At 44.7% G+C, this 16637-nt stretch overlaps 1 protein-coding gene across 4 annotated transcripts in view; it reads left to right on the top strand.

Moving 5' to 3' along the window:
• Positions 1–16637, top strand: part of eea1 (early endosome antigen 1) — a 130196-nt gene that overhangs the window by 73559 nt on the left and 40000 nt on the right. For all 4 annotated transcript variants that reach the window (XM_078553675.1, XM_078553672.1, XM_078553673.1 and 1 more), the window contains 5 exons: positions 866–979; positions 4058–4213; positions 7366–7484; positions 8863–9181; positions 9931–10032. In XM_078553675.1, coding sequence (XP_078409801.1) covers positions 866–979; positions 4058–4213; positions 7366–7484; positions 8863–9181; positions 9931–10032 — 810 coding nt within the window. The remainder of the gene's footprint in view (positions 1–865; positions 980–4057; positions 4214–7365; positions 7485–8862; positions 9182–9930; positions 10033–16637) is intronic.

Below are 16637 nucleotides of genomic sequence, written 5' to 3'. Positions count from 1 at the left end.
GCGTTGAGCTTCACTGGAACTTTGCAGCAGGCCAAGGACAGACATGTGGGCATGAGAGCAGGGTGGTGTGTTGAAATGGCAAGCGACAGGGAGGTCTGGGTCATGCTTGCGGATAGACCGAAGGTGTTCCGCAAAACTGTCACCCAGTCTGCGTTTGGTGTCTCCAATGTAGAGGAGACCGCATTGGGAGCAGCGAATGCAATAGACTAAATTGAGGGAAGTGCTGCTTCACCTGAAAGGAGTGTTTGGGCCCCTGGACGGTGAGGAGGGGGGAAGAAACAGGCCAGGTGTTGCACGTTCTGCGATTGCATGGGAAGGTACCATGAACAACCATTAACAATTCTTTGACCTTTTGTTTATGACATCTTTTGCCATCTCTCCTTTACCTCCATCTATGGCTGCTCTTCTATCCAGCTATACCGGTTACACTCCACTTAATCAGTATATATTTCACCACATCTCTACCTCCCTTTAGATCTGAAGAAGAGTCATATGGACTCGAAATGTTATCTCTGTCTCTCTCTCTCCACAGATGCTGTCAGACCTGCTGAGTTTTCCCAGCATTTTTTGTTGTCGTTTCAGATTTCCAGCATCCGCAGTATTTTGCCTTATTTTAGCTGAAATGTTTGATTCTGAAATTGATCGATTTTTGCTGGGCAGGGGTATGAAGAGATGTGGAGCAAAGTTGGGCACATGGGGTTGAAGGGCAGATCAGACATGATCTAATTTAATCGCGGCACGGAGGAACAGACTTGAGGGACCAAGGGGCTGCCTCCTATTCGTATATTCTGTTCTCCAGAGTTAAATGAGGCTCTCCGATGCCTGATAGCCGACTTTATAACTCATGTTTTCTTTAATATTTCAGGTGAAGGGAAAAACAGAGCTGCTGCTGTCTGCAGAAGCATCCAAAACTGCACAAAGAGCTGACCTGGAAAACCATTTGGAAACGGCCAAACATGCCCTTCAGGATAAAGAGCAGGTACCGGACTTTGATACTTCAGCACCTGTTTTTAAAATCATGCATTCTGCCTTTTATCTTTCCATTCTAAATTCCCATGACAGCGTGACAATGGAAACTGCTAATATAAATGTGCCACATTGCAATTACACCCTTTTCCTAATGGCAGCACAGCAACACCCATCACAGCAGGAATGTCTGATTGCCTTGTAGTGGCATACTGATATTGTCAGTGGACTAGTAATCCAGAGACCCAGGGTAATGCTCTGGGGACCCGGGTTTGAATCCCACCATGGCAGATGGTGAAATTTGAATTCAATAAAAACCTGGAATTAAAAGTCTGATGACCACAAAACCATTGTCGATTGTCGTAAAAACCCACCTGGTTCACTTATATCCTTTAGGGAAGGAAATCTGCTGTCCTTATCTGGCCTGGCCTACATGTGACTCCAGACCCACAGCACTCTTAAAATGCCTGTTGAACGAGGGCAATTAGGATGGGCAATAAATGCAGGCCAAGCCACATCCCATAAATGAATTTTTTTTAAAAAGTTGACAATCTAATTTCTCCACCTGAAATTCCTATGTACACATTTAGTATGGAAAGGTATTCACATTATTTGATAGAGGTATTCAAATTCATGACTGACATGTTGGTGTGTGACTGACATCGCATGATGGTCCTGGACAGAGTAGATAGGGAGAAACTGTTCCCATTTGTGAAAAAATGGAGAACGAGAGGGCACAGATTTAAAATAATTGGCAAAAGAAGCAAAAGTGACACGAGGAAAAACTTTTTCACACAAGTGGCTAGGGTCTGGAATGCACTGCCTGAGAGTGTGGTGGAGGCAGGTTCAATTGAATCATTCAAAAGGGAATTAAATTGTTACCTAAAATGGACCTCAAGGTTATGAGGAGAAGGTGGGAGAATGACACTAACTGAATTGCTCATTCAGAGAGCCAGTGCAGACATGATAGGCAGAATGGCCTCCTTCTGCACTGTAACAATTCTGTGACGAGAGGTTTGTACAGATTTAAGATTAATACATTATAGGTGATTAATATATATTCTTTTATCTTGCATTGTTGCTTCAGGGCTAAATGTTAAGTGATGTCAGTACAAGCAACACCTAGTAAGACTCCAAACCAACAGTTACTATTTGCACTCATGCAAAAAAATCAAGCAAGCTGGCTATTAGTTACACAGCGAGCTGCAAATTAGTATGTAAGGTTAGAGAAAGCTCTTTAACGAGTTTCGTGAAACTCGTTATTGTGGGGGGTGGGGATTTCCACTTGACAGCCAGAAAATCTGTTTTGCGATGGGGGTGGAGGGAAAATTGAGGGCAGAGAGTGTACTTGATGAATTGTATTCCTACTTTCAACATAACCCATTAAAAATGTTCATATAAATGAAAGTAGCCAGCCGGTTATGGGGAAATGTTCTTTAGACATTATTCCTTTGCAGGATGTAGGAGTTACTTGCAAGTTATTGCCCACCCCTGCTTACCCTTGTTTAAGCTGAGTAGCTTCTTAAGCAGTTCAAAGTCAGACATGTTGTTGTGTGACTAACATCGCATGTAGTCCAGACCAGGTAAGGAAAGCAGGGTTCCTTCTCTAAAGGGCATAAGTGAACCAATTAGTTTTTTACGACAATCTGACAACTTCACAGTCAGTTTTACCGAGACCAGCTTTTAATATGCACATTTGTATTTTTAATCTGAGCTCAAACTTTCAAACGGGAACAGTGGGATTTGAATTCGTATTCTCTGGATTACTTGACCACCCAAGCTTAGCTTCCGAACCATTATCCTCTCCATCATCAGCACCACCTGCTTCCACCTCCATCATTGTCTGAGTTTACCCCTGCCTTAACCTATTTGTGGATGAAACCCTCATCTACACCTTATTGATACCTTTGGACCTGACTATTCCAGGGTTCCACTGGCCAGCCGCCCACCCTGCAGTCCACCGTAAACTCAAGCTCATCCAAAACTCTGCTGCCTGTATCCTAACTTTCACCAAGTCCTATTCACCCATTGCCCCTGTGCTCACTGACCTTCATTGGCGGCAGGATCTGACAATGCCTTGATTTTAAATTTCTCATCCTTGTTTTCAAACCTCTCTGTGGCCTCATCCCTCCTTTTCCCTGTAATCTTCTCCAGCCCCACAACCCTATGAGATACCTGTGCCCCTCCAATTCTAGCCTGTTGTGCATCTGTGATTTTAATCGCTGCACCATTGGCCTTCAGCTGCCTGGGCCCTAACTTCTGGAATTCCCTGTCTGAACCTCGCCACCTCTACCTCACTTTAAGATGCTTCTGTAAAATCTACCTCTTTGATCAAGCTTTTGATCATTCATTCTTTCTCCTTATGTAGTCTGGTGTCAAATTTCACTTTATAATGCTTCTATGAAACACCCTGGGACATTTTATTATGTCAAAGGTGCTATGCAAGTACAAGTTGTGGTGGTCCACTAGCATTCTTGTCTCTTGACACACAAGGTTCCGGGTTCAAGTCCCACTCCAGGGCTTGAGCACAAAATTCAAGACCGACACACTCAGTGCAGCACCTAGTGATTGTTTCATGTAACTCGTTATTGTGGGGGTTGGGGGGTGGTGGCATGGAAATCCACTCAACAGTGAGAAATTCTGCTTTGCGTTGGGGGTGGAGGGAAAATTGAGGGCAGAAAGTGTACTTGATGAATTGTATTCCTACTTTCAACATAACCCATTAAAAACTAGTGAGTGCTTCACTGTCGAAGGTGCCATCCTTCAGATGAGATGTTAAACCAAGGCTTCACCTGCATGCTTCAGTGGATGTGAAAGATCTCATGGTACCATTTTGAAGGCAAGCAGGGGAGTTATCCCCAGTGTCCTGTCCAATACTTATCCCTCAATCAACATCACAAAAACCATTATCTGGCCATTATCACATTGTTGTTTGTGGGAGCTTGCTGTGCACAAATTAGCTGCCATGTTTCCTACATTACAACGGTGACTACACTTCAAAGCACCGTAAAGTGATGTCTAGTGGCCATAAAAAAACATTGTAGAAATGGAAGTTATTTTCTTATATTGACTTTGACATGTATTTCCCCAGGAGCTGACCAAGGCCCAGGGCCAGCTGGATCAGACTGCAGCCAAACTCAATGAGAAGACCGAGTATTGCACTCAACTGGACAATAGCCTTAAAGAGTACAAGGAGAAGCAACTGATCTCTGAGCAGAAAGTAGAACAACTAGAAACACAAATTAAGGTCAAAATTATAACAAACTCTAAAGTTTATAGATAACATTTATCTTGAAGAGCAGGAGTAGTAATGCTTAATTTCCAGTGTAAAATGTACGTAATACAGTGTTCTATATAATGCAAGCTCAGGAGCTGAGAAATGGGGCTGCATTTTTACTTTCATTCTCATAGTGATATAAATTACACATAGCAATAAAGTAGGAAGTCTTTTTCTGAGCTGAACAATAATTCCGGCCTTTCCAGCAACACCCAAATCTCACAAATAAATAAAAAGAAGTTGATGTCAAAGGCAATACATTACACAATTGGTGCATTATAGATCTTTTCTCAGCTGGGCTGGTTTAGAGGTCACTAGAAGTTAACTGGGGATCTAAATATACACTCCAGATAATCATTGGATCAGCTCTTTTTCTTATCACTGTTGGAATGATAGTGAAATAAGACCCTTGGGTTTTTTTTAGGCTGCGTTTACTGCCAACGCTGTACATGTGCAGTTGTATGCTGCTGACAGCCCTGGGTTAACGGTCTCCAACCTTATAGGGGGCAACTATATTGCATCATCTAACACTCTCTCAGCAACCTACAATCCACTTACATTACTGGGAAATGAGACAGTGTTTAAAAGCACTCACCAACATGGCTACAGTAAAATATCCCACAATATCCCAGTTTCCTGTCTGCAAATCTTTCCCTCCCTATTCTGTCACTGAGTTCCAGGCTGCAGCCTGCAGCTGTGATGTCATTGGATTTCTGCGCATGCAGAGATTATCTGTGGCTCTCTTGCGTGGCCATGTTGCGTTGGCAGGAAACAGTGCTTTTTCTACCCCTCCCATTCTCAATTTAAATATAATAGCCAGGTTTCTGAAGAGAGCTACTAATTACCATATGTATAAAAGACAGATAGACCTCACTCCTTACAACACAGTAAGGGATCATTGAGATCGAGTTTAATGAACAGATCTTTAATCAACATTATCAAGTGCCAGTGGTGATGTGAATGGAATAAGCTTCACAAATGATTTTCTTTAAAACAAACTGAGCCAGGATTGCTGCAATCCAGTTTTCAGATAAAATACCCTTTTCTCAGCTCATCTTTATTGTAATTAGCCCAAGACATTGATCAAGAACTGAACTGGACCAGCCTTATAAATACTGTGGCTATAAGAGCAGGCCAGAGACTGGGACTTCTGCGGAGAGTAACTCACCTCCTGACTCCCCAAAGCCTGTCCACCACTTACAAGGCACAAGTCAGGAGTGTGATGGAATACTCACCACTTGCCTAGATGAGTGCAGCTTCAACAACACTCAAGAAGATTGACACCATCCAGGACAAAGCAGCCCGCTTGATCGGTCATCCACCACCTTAAATATTCACTCCCTCCACCACCAATTCACAGTGGCAGCAGTGTGTACAATATACTAAATACACCGCAGCAACTCACCAAGATTCCTTTGTCAGCACCTTCCAAACCTGCAATCTCAACCACCTGGAAGGACAAGGGCAAGACACATGGGAACATCGCCTGCAAGTTTCCCTCCAAGCTGCACACCATCCTGAATTTTGATTTTATGTTAATTCATGGGATGTGGGCGTTGCTGGCTACGCCAGCATTAATTGCCCATCCTTAATTGCTCTTGAGAAGGTGCTGTTTAGCTGCCTTCTTGAACCGCTGCAGTCTTGGAACTATATCACCATTCCTTCACTGTCACTGGGTCAAAATCCTGGAACTCCCTCCCTAATTTGCATCATATGCAGTGGTTGAAGAAGGCAGTTCATCACCACCTTTTCAAGGGTGATTAGGGATGGGCAACCAATGCTGTGATGCCCATGTCCTGAGAATGAATTAATAAAAAGTTAAACTGCATGGAGCCATAAACTGCTGTGCAATTGATGGCCACCACGTCCATTATTCCAAAGATTTACCGCAGCAACTGCCTGCATTAAAGCCCCAAAAGCAACTGTTATGGGCGGGGGCGTGGGGGGGTTGATTTAAACGGCACTAATTTCTCTTTTCACCACCCGCCCGTAAACAGAAGGGTGCATTGATTTGTTTCCCTCTTTATAAGCGGCAGCGTATTTCCCAACCCCATGGTTTTGGTGCGATCCAATTTTTTATTAATAACCCTGCAGAACACTCGAGGTAGGATGAACTCAAAGGGTTAGTCTATTTGCACACGCTCAAAATGCGGGAGTAGGGCCGCGATGCTGCCTCCTTTGCATTCAAACCATAAAAGACGGATAGAGAAAAGAAAGATTTACAGTGAAGAGACCACAGAGAAAATAAATAGTTCTTCATGTGGTTTCCAGAGCCCCGAATCAATGTCCAGTGAAGTATTCCTTCTTGGAGGTTGGTGGACTGAAAATCGATGCTGGATAATTCACTTTCCCGGTGGCGTTGACTTTATGCAATGAGATAGGCACGCAGTGATGAATTAGTCTTGTAGGCGATGGTATAGAATTTACAGTGGAAACAGTGTAGCTGGGGCCAGGTGTCCAACTTGGGCCAGAGCTCCTTGTCTGTGATGCTGCTAGTAAGATGGTGAAATGGCAGACTGAGACTTTGCAGTACAGCAATGCAATGTCACTGGTTCCACAAGCCAGAGGTCCATACCACATGACTCCCACCTCTCCATCTTGTCTTTGACAAGGGATGTGTATTCCTCATCTGGGAACCCGAGATGGTTAAATGTCTCAACCATTAAGAATTGAAAGGAATGTTGTGGGGCACTTTGTCCTATCAGACGAGTAGACTCTGGTTGGCCAGCCTGGGTTATGAAATGCAGATGGCCTTTGTATTAGCTCTGTTTGAATTTGGTCTGTGCAGCCCACGGGGTGGGGGGGGGGGGAAGGTTGTTAATGTCTGTTCAGGGATAACGAAGCACAAGTTTTTCTGATACTGCTAGTTAGCTTCTTTGTCACAGACAGACTTAGATTCAGGTTTTGAGATAGCAATGAGAGGGTGAGGTCTTAGTCCCTCACACAACAATCCAAATAGGTATTTTGATCATTTTTGTAAGTTTAAACCAAAATGAAGTTAAACCGCAGCTAACTAGCTCTCTGAATAAAAAGTAGCTAATCTTTAATTGCACCATGTGAGGTTTTACACAGAGTCTGCTGAAACAGTCATTGCTGTGCAATAATGAGGCTTCTTCTTTTAGAAACTAGAATCTGAAATCAAACAGGCCCGAGATGACCGAAATCAGCTCCAAAAACAGCACTCTGCTCAAGAGAGCCAAATCAAAGAACTGAACCAACAGCTCAAGGCCGAGAAGGAAATGTAAGGAGTGAAATCACTGTCGACTTCTGTGTTGTTGGTTTGGAATCATAATACGCTGAAGGAGGCCATTCGGCCCATTATGCCTGTACCGATTCTTTTAAAGATCTATCCATTAGCCTTGCTTTCCTGCTCTTTCCCCATAGCCCTGTAAATTTCCCTTTTTCAAGTACATTTTTAATTCCCTATTGAAAGTTGTTATTGGAATCTGTTTCCGTTATCCTTTCCGACGGTGCATTCTAGATCACAATAACTCACTGTAGAAAAACAAGATTTCTCCCTGATGTTTATGCTAATTATCTTAAATCTGTCTCCTCTGCCAACCCTTCTGGTATTGTAAATACTTTCTCCCTTTCTATTCTACCAGAAGATCCCATGATTTTGAACACCTCCATTAAATTGCCCCTTAACCTTCTAGCTTTAAGACGAACATCTAATTGGGCACAATACTCTAGTTGGGGTACAACAAGTGTTTTATAAAGATTTACTATAACTTTGTTGCTTTTGTTCTCTATCTCTGCATTAATAAAGTCAATGATCTCGTTTTTAATTGCTTTATCAACTTGTCCTGCCACCTTCAAAGATTCGTGTGAGATTCCCCAGGTCTCCCCGTTCCTGCACTCACTTTAAAATGGTATTGTTCAGTTTATGTTGCCTCTCCTTATTCTTCCTTCCAAAATGCATAATTTCACGCTTCTGTGTGATAAGTTGCATCTGCCCTGTGTCTGCTCATTTCTCCAATCCATGTTCTCCTGAAGCCTGTTACTAATCCTCACTGTTTTTTACATTGAGTTCTGTGAAGCCTGCAAACTTTAAAATTATGCTCTTATGCCCACGTGCAGGCATAGATATATGAGCAGTGTTCCTAATATTGAAATAAAAGCAAAATACTGCAGATGCTGAAAATCTGAAATATCCTGCAGTTCTGAAGAACAGTCATATTCAACATGAAACATTTATTCTGTTTCACACTTCACACGTGCTGCCAGTATTTTCAGTGCTTTCTGTTTTTATTTTTGATCCTAAAACTGACCCCAGGGGAACACCAGTGTATACTACCCTCCAGTCCGAAAACAACCATTCATTACTGCTCTCTGCTACCTGTTTCTCAGCCAATTCCATGTTCACACTGTAATTGCCCTTTTCATCCTGGGGGGTTAAACCCAATAGTATTCTATGGGTTGTGTTTAATTTATTTTCAAAGCGCTGAACTTTCAATGCCCTTGGAGGGAAAGAAGCCCAGTTTGGAGCAATGTGCAAAGAGTTCATATTTTCAGTTTATCGACCACAGTGACGCACGGAACCTGAATTGTGAATGTTTGTACGGAAGTTGTCACAATTTGTTGAACTAATTTTGTGACCGACTTTTCCTTACTTCCAGGGTTTGTGGTGTAAAGCAGGAACTACAGGAGAAATCAGAGGCCCTGGACAAGACAAGGAAACAGGCGCTGGAGTATGAGAAAGAGCAAGCTCAGCTGGGCCAGGGGCTCAAGCGGCTGAAGGAGGATGCAAAGAATAAGGCAGAGAGTGAGAGCAGACTGCAAAGGGAGCTTATGGCACTCAGACTGGAGAAGGAGACTTCATCCAAGGAGCTGATGGAAACCAAAGGCAGCCTCACCAAGGCTTCGAGGGCCCTCGCAGAAACGCGAGCAGAATTGGAGAAAGAGCGTCATTTGATGAAAACTGCCCATGATGAAAAGGTCAGTGTGTACTAGCTGCCAGGTACCTGTATAAAGCTTGGATATTTTTTAAAAATATATCATTCTTGGGCTGTGAATCTCTCTAGTAAGCCTGGCGTTTATTGCCCTTCCCTAGTTGCCCACAAAGAGGTAGTGGTGAGCTGCCTTGTAAACCGACAGGGGAAGGCTGCAAGGATAGTTAGAAGTCCAACACTTGCATGTTGTGGCACTGGAGTTACTCAGTAAAGGTGAGGATGGTGGGTTTACTTCCCTAAAGACAGTCAGTTAGGTTTTTATGACGCAATGGAAAGCAGGGGAATTTTCCCCAAGTCCTTGTCAATATTCATTCTCAACCAACATCACTAAAACGGGTAGTCTCTAGGCCATTTATCTCGTGGATGTTTCTGGCATTTTGCAGAGTGCAAATTGGCAGCCACACTTCCTACATTACAACAGTGACTACACTTCAAAAATACAGCATAGGCTGGAAAGCGCTTTGGGGTGTCATGGAGGGCACTATATAAATGCAAGTCTTCTTGTTTTCCTTGTTCTACCTTGAACCAGCAGTTGCTCCGTAGGCAAAGTCTCAGTATTTCAATCCATCACATCTTTACTAACCACACAAATAGTTCGACTGCTGCAAGCCAGTCTGAATCTGCACATGTATAAGCATTTTAAAGTGAGGAGATCCCATGCCCACCTTTGTTGGTGACGCGGGGAGTCAGTTTCACTCCTTCAGCAATAACTGATCCCAATTCCTGTTCGTTTAGGAAAAATCGCACGAGCAGGTCAAACAAGAGTGGCAGAAGAAGTTTGAGAGCGCAACCAATGAAGTGAATGAGCTGAAGAGTTTGGTGCAGAGGAAAGAGGAGGTGAGCAATCCGGGATTGTACTACTGTCAAGATCATCTGATCTGTAATATTTTCTTGTGTTCACCCATGCCTAAGAACAGCGATTCAAATAATTCAGTGACACTATAGGCCTTCACCCAATTGACAAGTAACTCCGCTTGTTGGAGCATGGGCCCTAATTGAAACAGTTTGCATGTCGCCAGGATGTAAAGTGAGATTCCGTCACATTCTGCTTTCCACTCTTAATGTCACCATTAGCACCTCTTTTAGACATTGCCACCACGATTAACAACCCTTTGATCTTTTGTTGATGACATCTTTCGCAATCTCTCATTTGCCTCCAACGATTGCTGGCCTTCTATCCAGTTTCACCTGTTCCACCCCCCCTTAAACAGTATATATTTCACCACACTTCTACTTCCCTTAAGCTCTGAAGAAGAGTCATACGGACTCGAAACGTTAACTCTGTCTCTCTCTCCACAGATACTGTCAGACCTGCTGAGTTTTTCCAGCATTTTTGTTTCAGATTTCCAGCAGCTGCAGTATTTTGCCTTTATTCCATTTGCCTTCCCCATTACCTGCTGAGCTTGTATGCTAGCTTTTTGAGATTTAAAAAAAAAATATTCATTCATGGGCTTCGCTGGCTGGGCCAGCATTTATTGCCCATACCTAGTTGCCCCTGAGAACGTGGCAGTGAGCTGCCTTCTTGAACCGCTGCAGTCCATGTGGTTTAGGTACACCAACCGAGCTGTTAGGGAGTTCCAGGATTTTGACCCAATGACAGTGAAGGAATGGTGATATATTTCCAAGTCAGGATGATGAGTGACTTGGAGGGGAACTTCCAGGTGGTGGTGTTCCCATCTATCTGCTTTCCTTGCCCTTCTAGTTGGTAGTGGTTGAGGGTTTGGAAGGTGCTGTCAAGGAGCCTTGGTGAATTCCTGCAGTGCATCTTGTAGGTGGCACACACAGCTTCTACTGTGCGTCGGCGGTGGAGGGAGTGAATGTTTGTGGATGTAGTGCCAATCAAGCGGGCTGCTTTGCCCTGGACTATGTCAAGCTTCTTGAGTGTTGTTGGAGCTGCACTCATCCAGTCAAGTGGGGAGTATTCCATCATACTCCTGACTTGTGCCTTGTAGGTGGTGGACAGGCTTTGGGGAGTCAGGAGTTAAGGTACTTGTCGCAGGATTCCTAGCCTCTGATCTGCCCTTGTAGCCACAGTATTTTTATGGATAGTCCAGTTCAGTTTCTGGTCAATGGTAACCCCCAGGATATTGATAGTGGGGGATTCAATGATGGTAATGCCATTGAATGTCAAGGGGCGATGGTTAGATTCTCTCTTGTTGGAGACGGTCATTGCCTGGCACTTGTGTGGCGCAAATGTTATTTGCCACTTGTCAGCCCAAGCCTGGATACCGTCCAGATCTTGCTGCATCTGGACATGGACTGCTTCAGTATCTGAGGAGTCGTGAATGGTGCTGAACATTGTGCAATCATCAGCGAACACCTCCACTTCTGACCTAATGGAGGTAGGAAGGTCATTGATGAAGCAGCTGAAGATGGTTGGGCCAAAGGCATTACCCTGAGGAACTCCTGCAGTGATGTCCTGGAGGTGAGATGACTGACCTCCAACAACCGCAATCATTTTCCTTTGAGTTAGGTATGAATTCAACCAGCAGAGAACTTCCCCCCTGATTCCCATTGACTCCAGTTTTGCTAGGGCTCCTTGATGCCACACTCGGTCAAAAGCAGCCTTGATGTCAAGGGCAGTTACTCTCACCCCACCTCACTTCTGTAGTTCAGCTCCTTTGTCCATGTTTGAACCAAGGCTGTAATGAGGTCAGGAACTGAGCGGCCCTGGCGGAACCCAAACTGGGCATCAGTGTGCAGGTTATTGCTAAGCAAATGCCACTTGATAGCACTGTTGGTGGCCCCTTCAATCACTTTACTGATGATTGAGAGTAGACTGATGGGGCGGTAATTGGCCGGGTTGGATTTGTCCTGCTTTTTTTGTACAGGACAAACCTGGGCAATTTTCCACATAGCCAGGTAGATGCCAGTGTTGTAGCCGTACTGGAACAGCTTGACTAGGGGTGTGGCAAGTTCTGGAGCACGAGTCTTTAGTACTATTGCCGGAATATTGTCAGGGCCTACAGCCTTTGCAGTATCCAGTGCCTTCAGCCTTTTCACGTGGATTGAATTGAATTGGCTGAAGACTGGCATCTGTGATGCTGGGGACTTCCAGAGGAGGCCGAGATGGATCATCCACTCTGCACTTCTGGCTGAAGATTGTAGCAGATGCTTCAGCCTTATCTTTTGCACTGATGTGCTGGGCTCCCCCATTATTGAAATGGGCCTATTTGTGGAGCCTCCTCCTCCAGTGAGTTGTTAAATTGTCCACCACCATACATGACTGTGTTGTAGCAGGACTGCAGAGCTTAGATCTAATCCATTGGCTGTTTTATTGCTTCGCTCTGTCTATCACTTGCTGCTTATGTTGTTTGGCATGCAAGTAGTCCTGTGTTATAGCTTCACCAGGTTGACACCTCATTTTTAGGTATGCCTGGTGCTGCTCCTGGCATGCCCTCCTGCACTCTTCATTGAACCAGGGTTGATCATCTGGCTAGATGGTGATGGTAGAGTGGAGGATATGCCGGGCCATGAGGGTACAGATTATGTTGGAGTACAATTCTGCTGTTGGTGATGGCCCACAGCGCCTCATGGATGCCCAGTCTTGAGTTGCTAGTCTGTTCGAAATCTATCCCATTTAGCATGGTGGTAGTGCCACACAACACGATGGAGGGTATCCTCAATGCGAAGGCGAGACTTCGTCTCCACAAGAACTGTGCAGGGGTCACTCTTACCGATACTGTCATGGGCAGATACATATGCGGCAGGTAGGCTGGTGAGGATGAGATCAAGTATGTATTTTTCCCTCTTGTTGGTTCCCTCACCACCTACCGCAGGCCCAGTTTAGCAGCTGTGTCCTTTAGGATTCGGCCAGATTGGTCAGTATTGGTGCTACCGAGCCACTCTTGGTGATGGACATTGAAATCCCCCACCCAGAGTACATTCTGCGCCCTTGCCACCCTAGGTGTTTCCTCCAAGTGGTGTTCAACATGGAGGCGCACTGATTCATCAGCTGAGGGTGGGGTGGTATGTGGTAATCAGCAGGATGTTTCCTTGCCCATGCTTGACCTAGAGTCATAGAGGTCTACAGACACAGAAAAAGGCCCTTCGGCCTATCGAGCCTGCGCCAGTCAAACAAGTGCCTAATTATTCTAATCTCATTTTCCAGCACTAGGCCCATAGCCTTGTATGCAATGGCATTGCAAGTGCACATCCAAACACTTCTTAAATGTTATGAGGGTTTCTGCCTCTACCACCCTTTCAGGCAGTGAGTTCCAGATTCCCACCACCCTCTGGGTGAAAAAATTCTTCCTCACATCCCCTCTAAACCTCCTGCCCCTTACCTTAAATCTATGCCTCCTGGTTATTGATCCCTCCACCAAGGGGAAAAGTTCCTTCCTGTCTCCCCTATCTATGCCCCTCAGAATTTTACACACCTCAGTCATGTCCCCCCTTCAATCTCCTCTGCTCCAGGGAAAATAACCCCAGTCTATCCAATCTCTCCTCATAACTAAAACTCTCCAGCCCAGGCAACATCCTGGTAAATCTCCTCTGCACTCTCTCTAGTACAATCACATCCTTCCTATATTGCGGATTCCAGAACTGCACGCAATACTCCTAACTGGCCTAACCAGCGTTTTATACAATTCCAGCATAACCTCCCTGCTCTGATATTCTATGCCTCAGCTAATAAAGGCAAGTATCCCATATGCCTTCTTAACCACCTTATCTACCTGTCCCGCTAACTTAAGGGACCGGTGGACATTCACACCAAGCTCCCTCTGATCCTCGGTACTTCCCAGGGTCCTACTGTTCATCGTGTATTTCCGTGCCTTGTTTGTCCTGCCCAAGTGCATCACCTCACACTTATCCGGATTAAATTCCATTTGCCACTGATCAGCCCATCTGACCAGCCCGTCTATATCCTCCTGTAATCTAAGGCTATCCTCTTCACTATTTACCACCCCACCAATTTTTGTTTCATCCGTGAACTTACTAATCAACCCTCCTACATTCAAGTATAAATCGTTTATATATGCCACAAACAGCAAGGGACCCAACACCGATCCCTGTGGAACCCCACTGGACACAGGCATCCAGTCACAAAAACACCCCTCGACCATCATCCTCTGCTTCCTGTCACTCAGCCAATTCTGGATCCAATTTGCCAAATTTCCTTGGATCCCATGGGCTCTTACCTTCGTTATCAGTCTCCCAAGCGGGTCTTTATCAAAAGCCTTGCTGAAGTCCAAGTAGACTACGTTAAATGCATTGTCCTCATCTACACGCCCGGTCACCTCTTCGAAAAATTCAATCAAATTGGTCAGACATGGCCTCCCCTTAACAAAACCATGCTGACTGTCCTTGATTAATCCCTGCCCCTCCAAGTGTAGATTAATTCTGTCGCTCAGAATTGCTTCCAATAGTTTCCCCACCACTGAGGTTAGTTCCCTGGTTTATCCCTTTCTCCCTTCTTGATTAACGGCACTACATTGGCTGTCCTCCAGTCCTCTGGCACCTCTTCTGTGGCCAGAGAGGTATTGAAAATTATTGCCAGCGCCCCTGCTATCTCCTCCCTTGCCTCACTCAACAGCCTGGGATGCTTTTCATCCGGGCCTGGAGATTTATCTACTTTTAAGCCTGCCAGACCACTTAGAACCTCCTCCCTTTCTATGCTAATTTCTTTAATTATATCACGGTCCTTCTGCCTGATTTCCATACCCACGTCGCCCCTCTCACGTGTGAACACCGACACAAAGTATTCATTTAGAACCCTACTTACGTCTTCCGGCTCCACACACAAATTACCACTATGGTCCTTAATGGGCCCTACTCTTTCCCTAGTTATCCTCTTACTCTTATAAAAACAAAAAGCTAAAAGCTACTGCGGATGCTGGAAATCCAAAACAAAAACAGAATTACCTGGAAAAACTCAGCAGGTCTGGCAGCATCGGTGGAGAAGAAACCTCTTACTCTTAATGTACTTGTAAAATAACTTTGGATTTTCCTTTATTTTACTTACCAATGTTTTTTCATGCTCCCTTTTTGCTCTCCTAATTTCCTTTTTAAGTTCCCCCCTACACATTCTATACGCCTGTAGGGCTTCCGCTGTTTTGAGCCCTTGGTAACTGCCATAAGCCTCCCTTTTTCTCTTTATCCAATCCTGTATACCCCTCGACATCCAGGGTTCCCTGGTCCAGGGACCTGATGCCATGAGACTTCTTGGGGTCTGAAGTCGATGTTGAGGACTCCCAGGGCAACTCCCTCCCAACTCTATACCACTGTGCTGCCACCTCTGCTGGGTCTGTCCTGCCTGTGGGACAGGACATACCCAGGGACGGTGATGGTGGTGTCTGGGACATTACTTGTATGATATGATTCCGTGAGGATAACTATGTCAGACTGTTGCTTGACTAGTCTATGAGACAGCTCTCCCAATTTTGGCTCTAGCGCCCAGATGTTAGTAAGGAGGACTTTGCAAGGTCGACAGGGCTGACTTTGCCTTTGTCGTTTCCGGTGCCTAGGTTGATGCCAGGTGGTCCGTCCGGTTTCATTCCTTTTTTGTGACTTTGTAGTGGTTTGATACAACTGAGTGGCTTGCTAGGCCATTTCAGAGGGCATTTAAGAGTTAACCACATTGCTGTAGGTCTGGAGTCACATGTAGGCCAGACCAGGTAAGATTGACATTTCTTTCCCTAAAGAACATGAGTGAACTAGATGGGTTTTTACAACAATCGACAATGGTTTCATGGTCATTATTAGACTTTTAATCCCAGATTTGTATTGAATTCAAATTCCCCCATCTGCCATGGTGGGATTCAAACCCAGGTCCGCAGAGCATTACCCTGGGTCTCTGGATTACTAGTTCAGTGACAATACCACTCCGCCATCGCCATATGCCATGCATGATGACCCCCAATTCCCTCTGTAGACTCTTTGTGTCATCCTCACCACCTGCCTTCCCTTGGTGATAGTACATTCACTTCCCTCATCCAAGTCATTGATATATGTTGTAAATAACTGTGGCCCCAGCATTGATCCCCGTGGCACTCCACTAATTACAGGTTGCCATCCTGAAAATGCCCCCTCTATCCCAACTCTCTGTCTTCTATTAGTTAGCCAATCTTCTATCCATGCTAATATTTTACCCCCAACACCATGGGCTCTTATTAAGTAGTCTGATTGCAGTACCTAATCAAACGCCTTTTGGAAATCCAAATATATTACATCCACTGGTTCCCCTTTATCTATTCTGCTTGTTACCACCTCAAAGAATTCTAATAAATTTATCAGTCATGATTTCCCTCCCATGAAGCCATGCTGACTTGGCTTGAGTATGTTATGCATTTCTAAATGCTTTGCTATTACATCTTTTATAATAGACTCTCACATTTTCCCAGTGATGGGTGTTAAGCTAACTAGCCTATAGTTATCTTTTTTTTGTCTCCCTCCTTTTTTAAGTAAGGGTGTTACATTGGCAGTTTTCCAATCCTCTGGGA

The sequence above is a fragment of the Cetorhinus maximus genome, chromosome 12, assembly GCF_964194155.1.
Source record: "Cetorhinus maximus chromosome 12, sCetMax3.hap1.1, whole genome shotgun sequence".
Taxonomy (NCBI): domain Eukaryota; kingdom Metazoa; phylum Chordata; class Chondrichthyes; order Lamniformes; family Cetorhinidae; genus Cetorhinus; species Cetorhinus maximus.
Note: the sequence above shows the minus strand (reverse complement) of the source record. Positions and strands in the feature narration are given on the sequence as shown.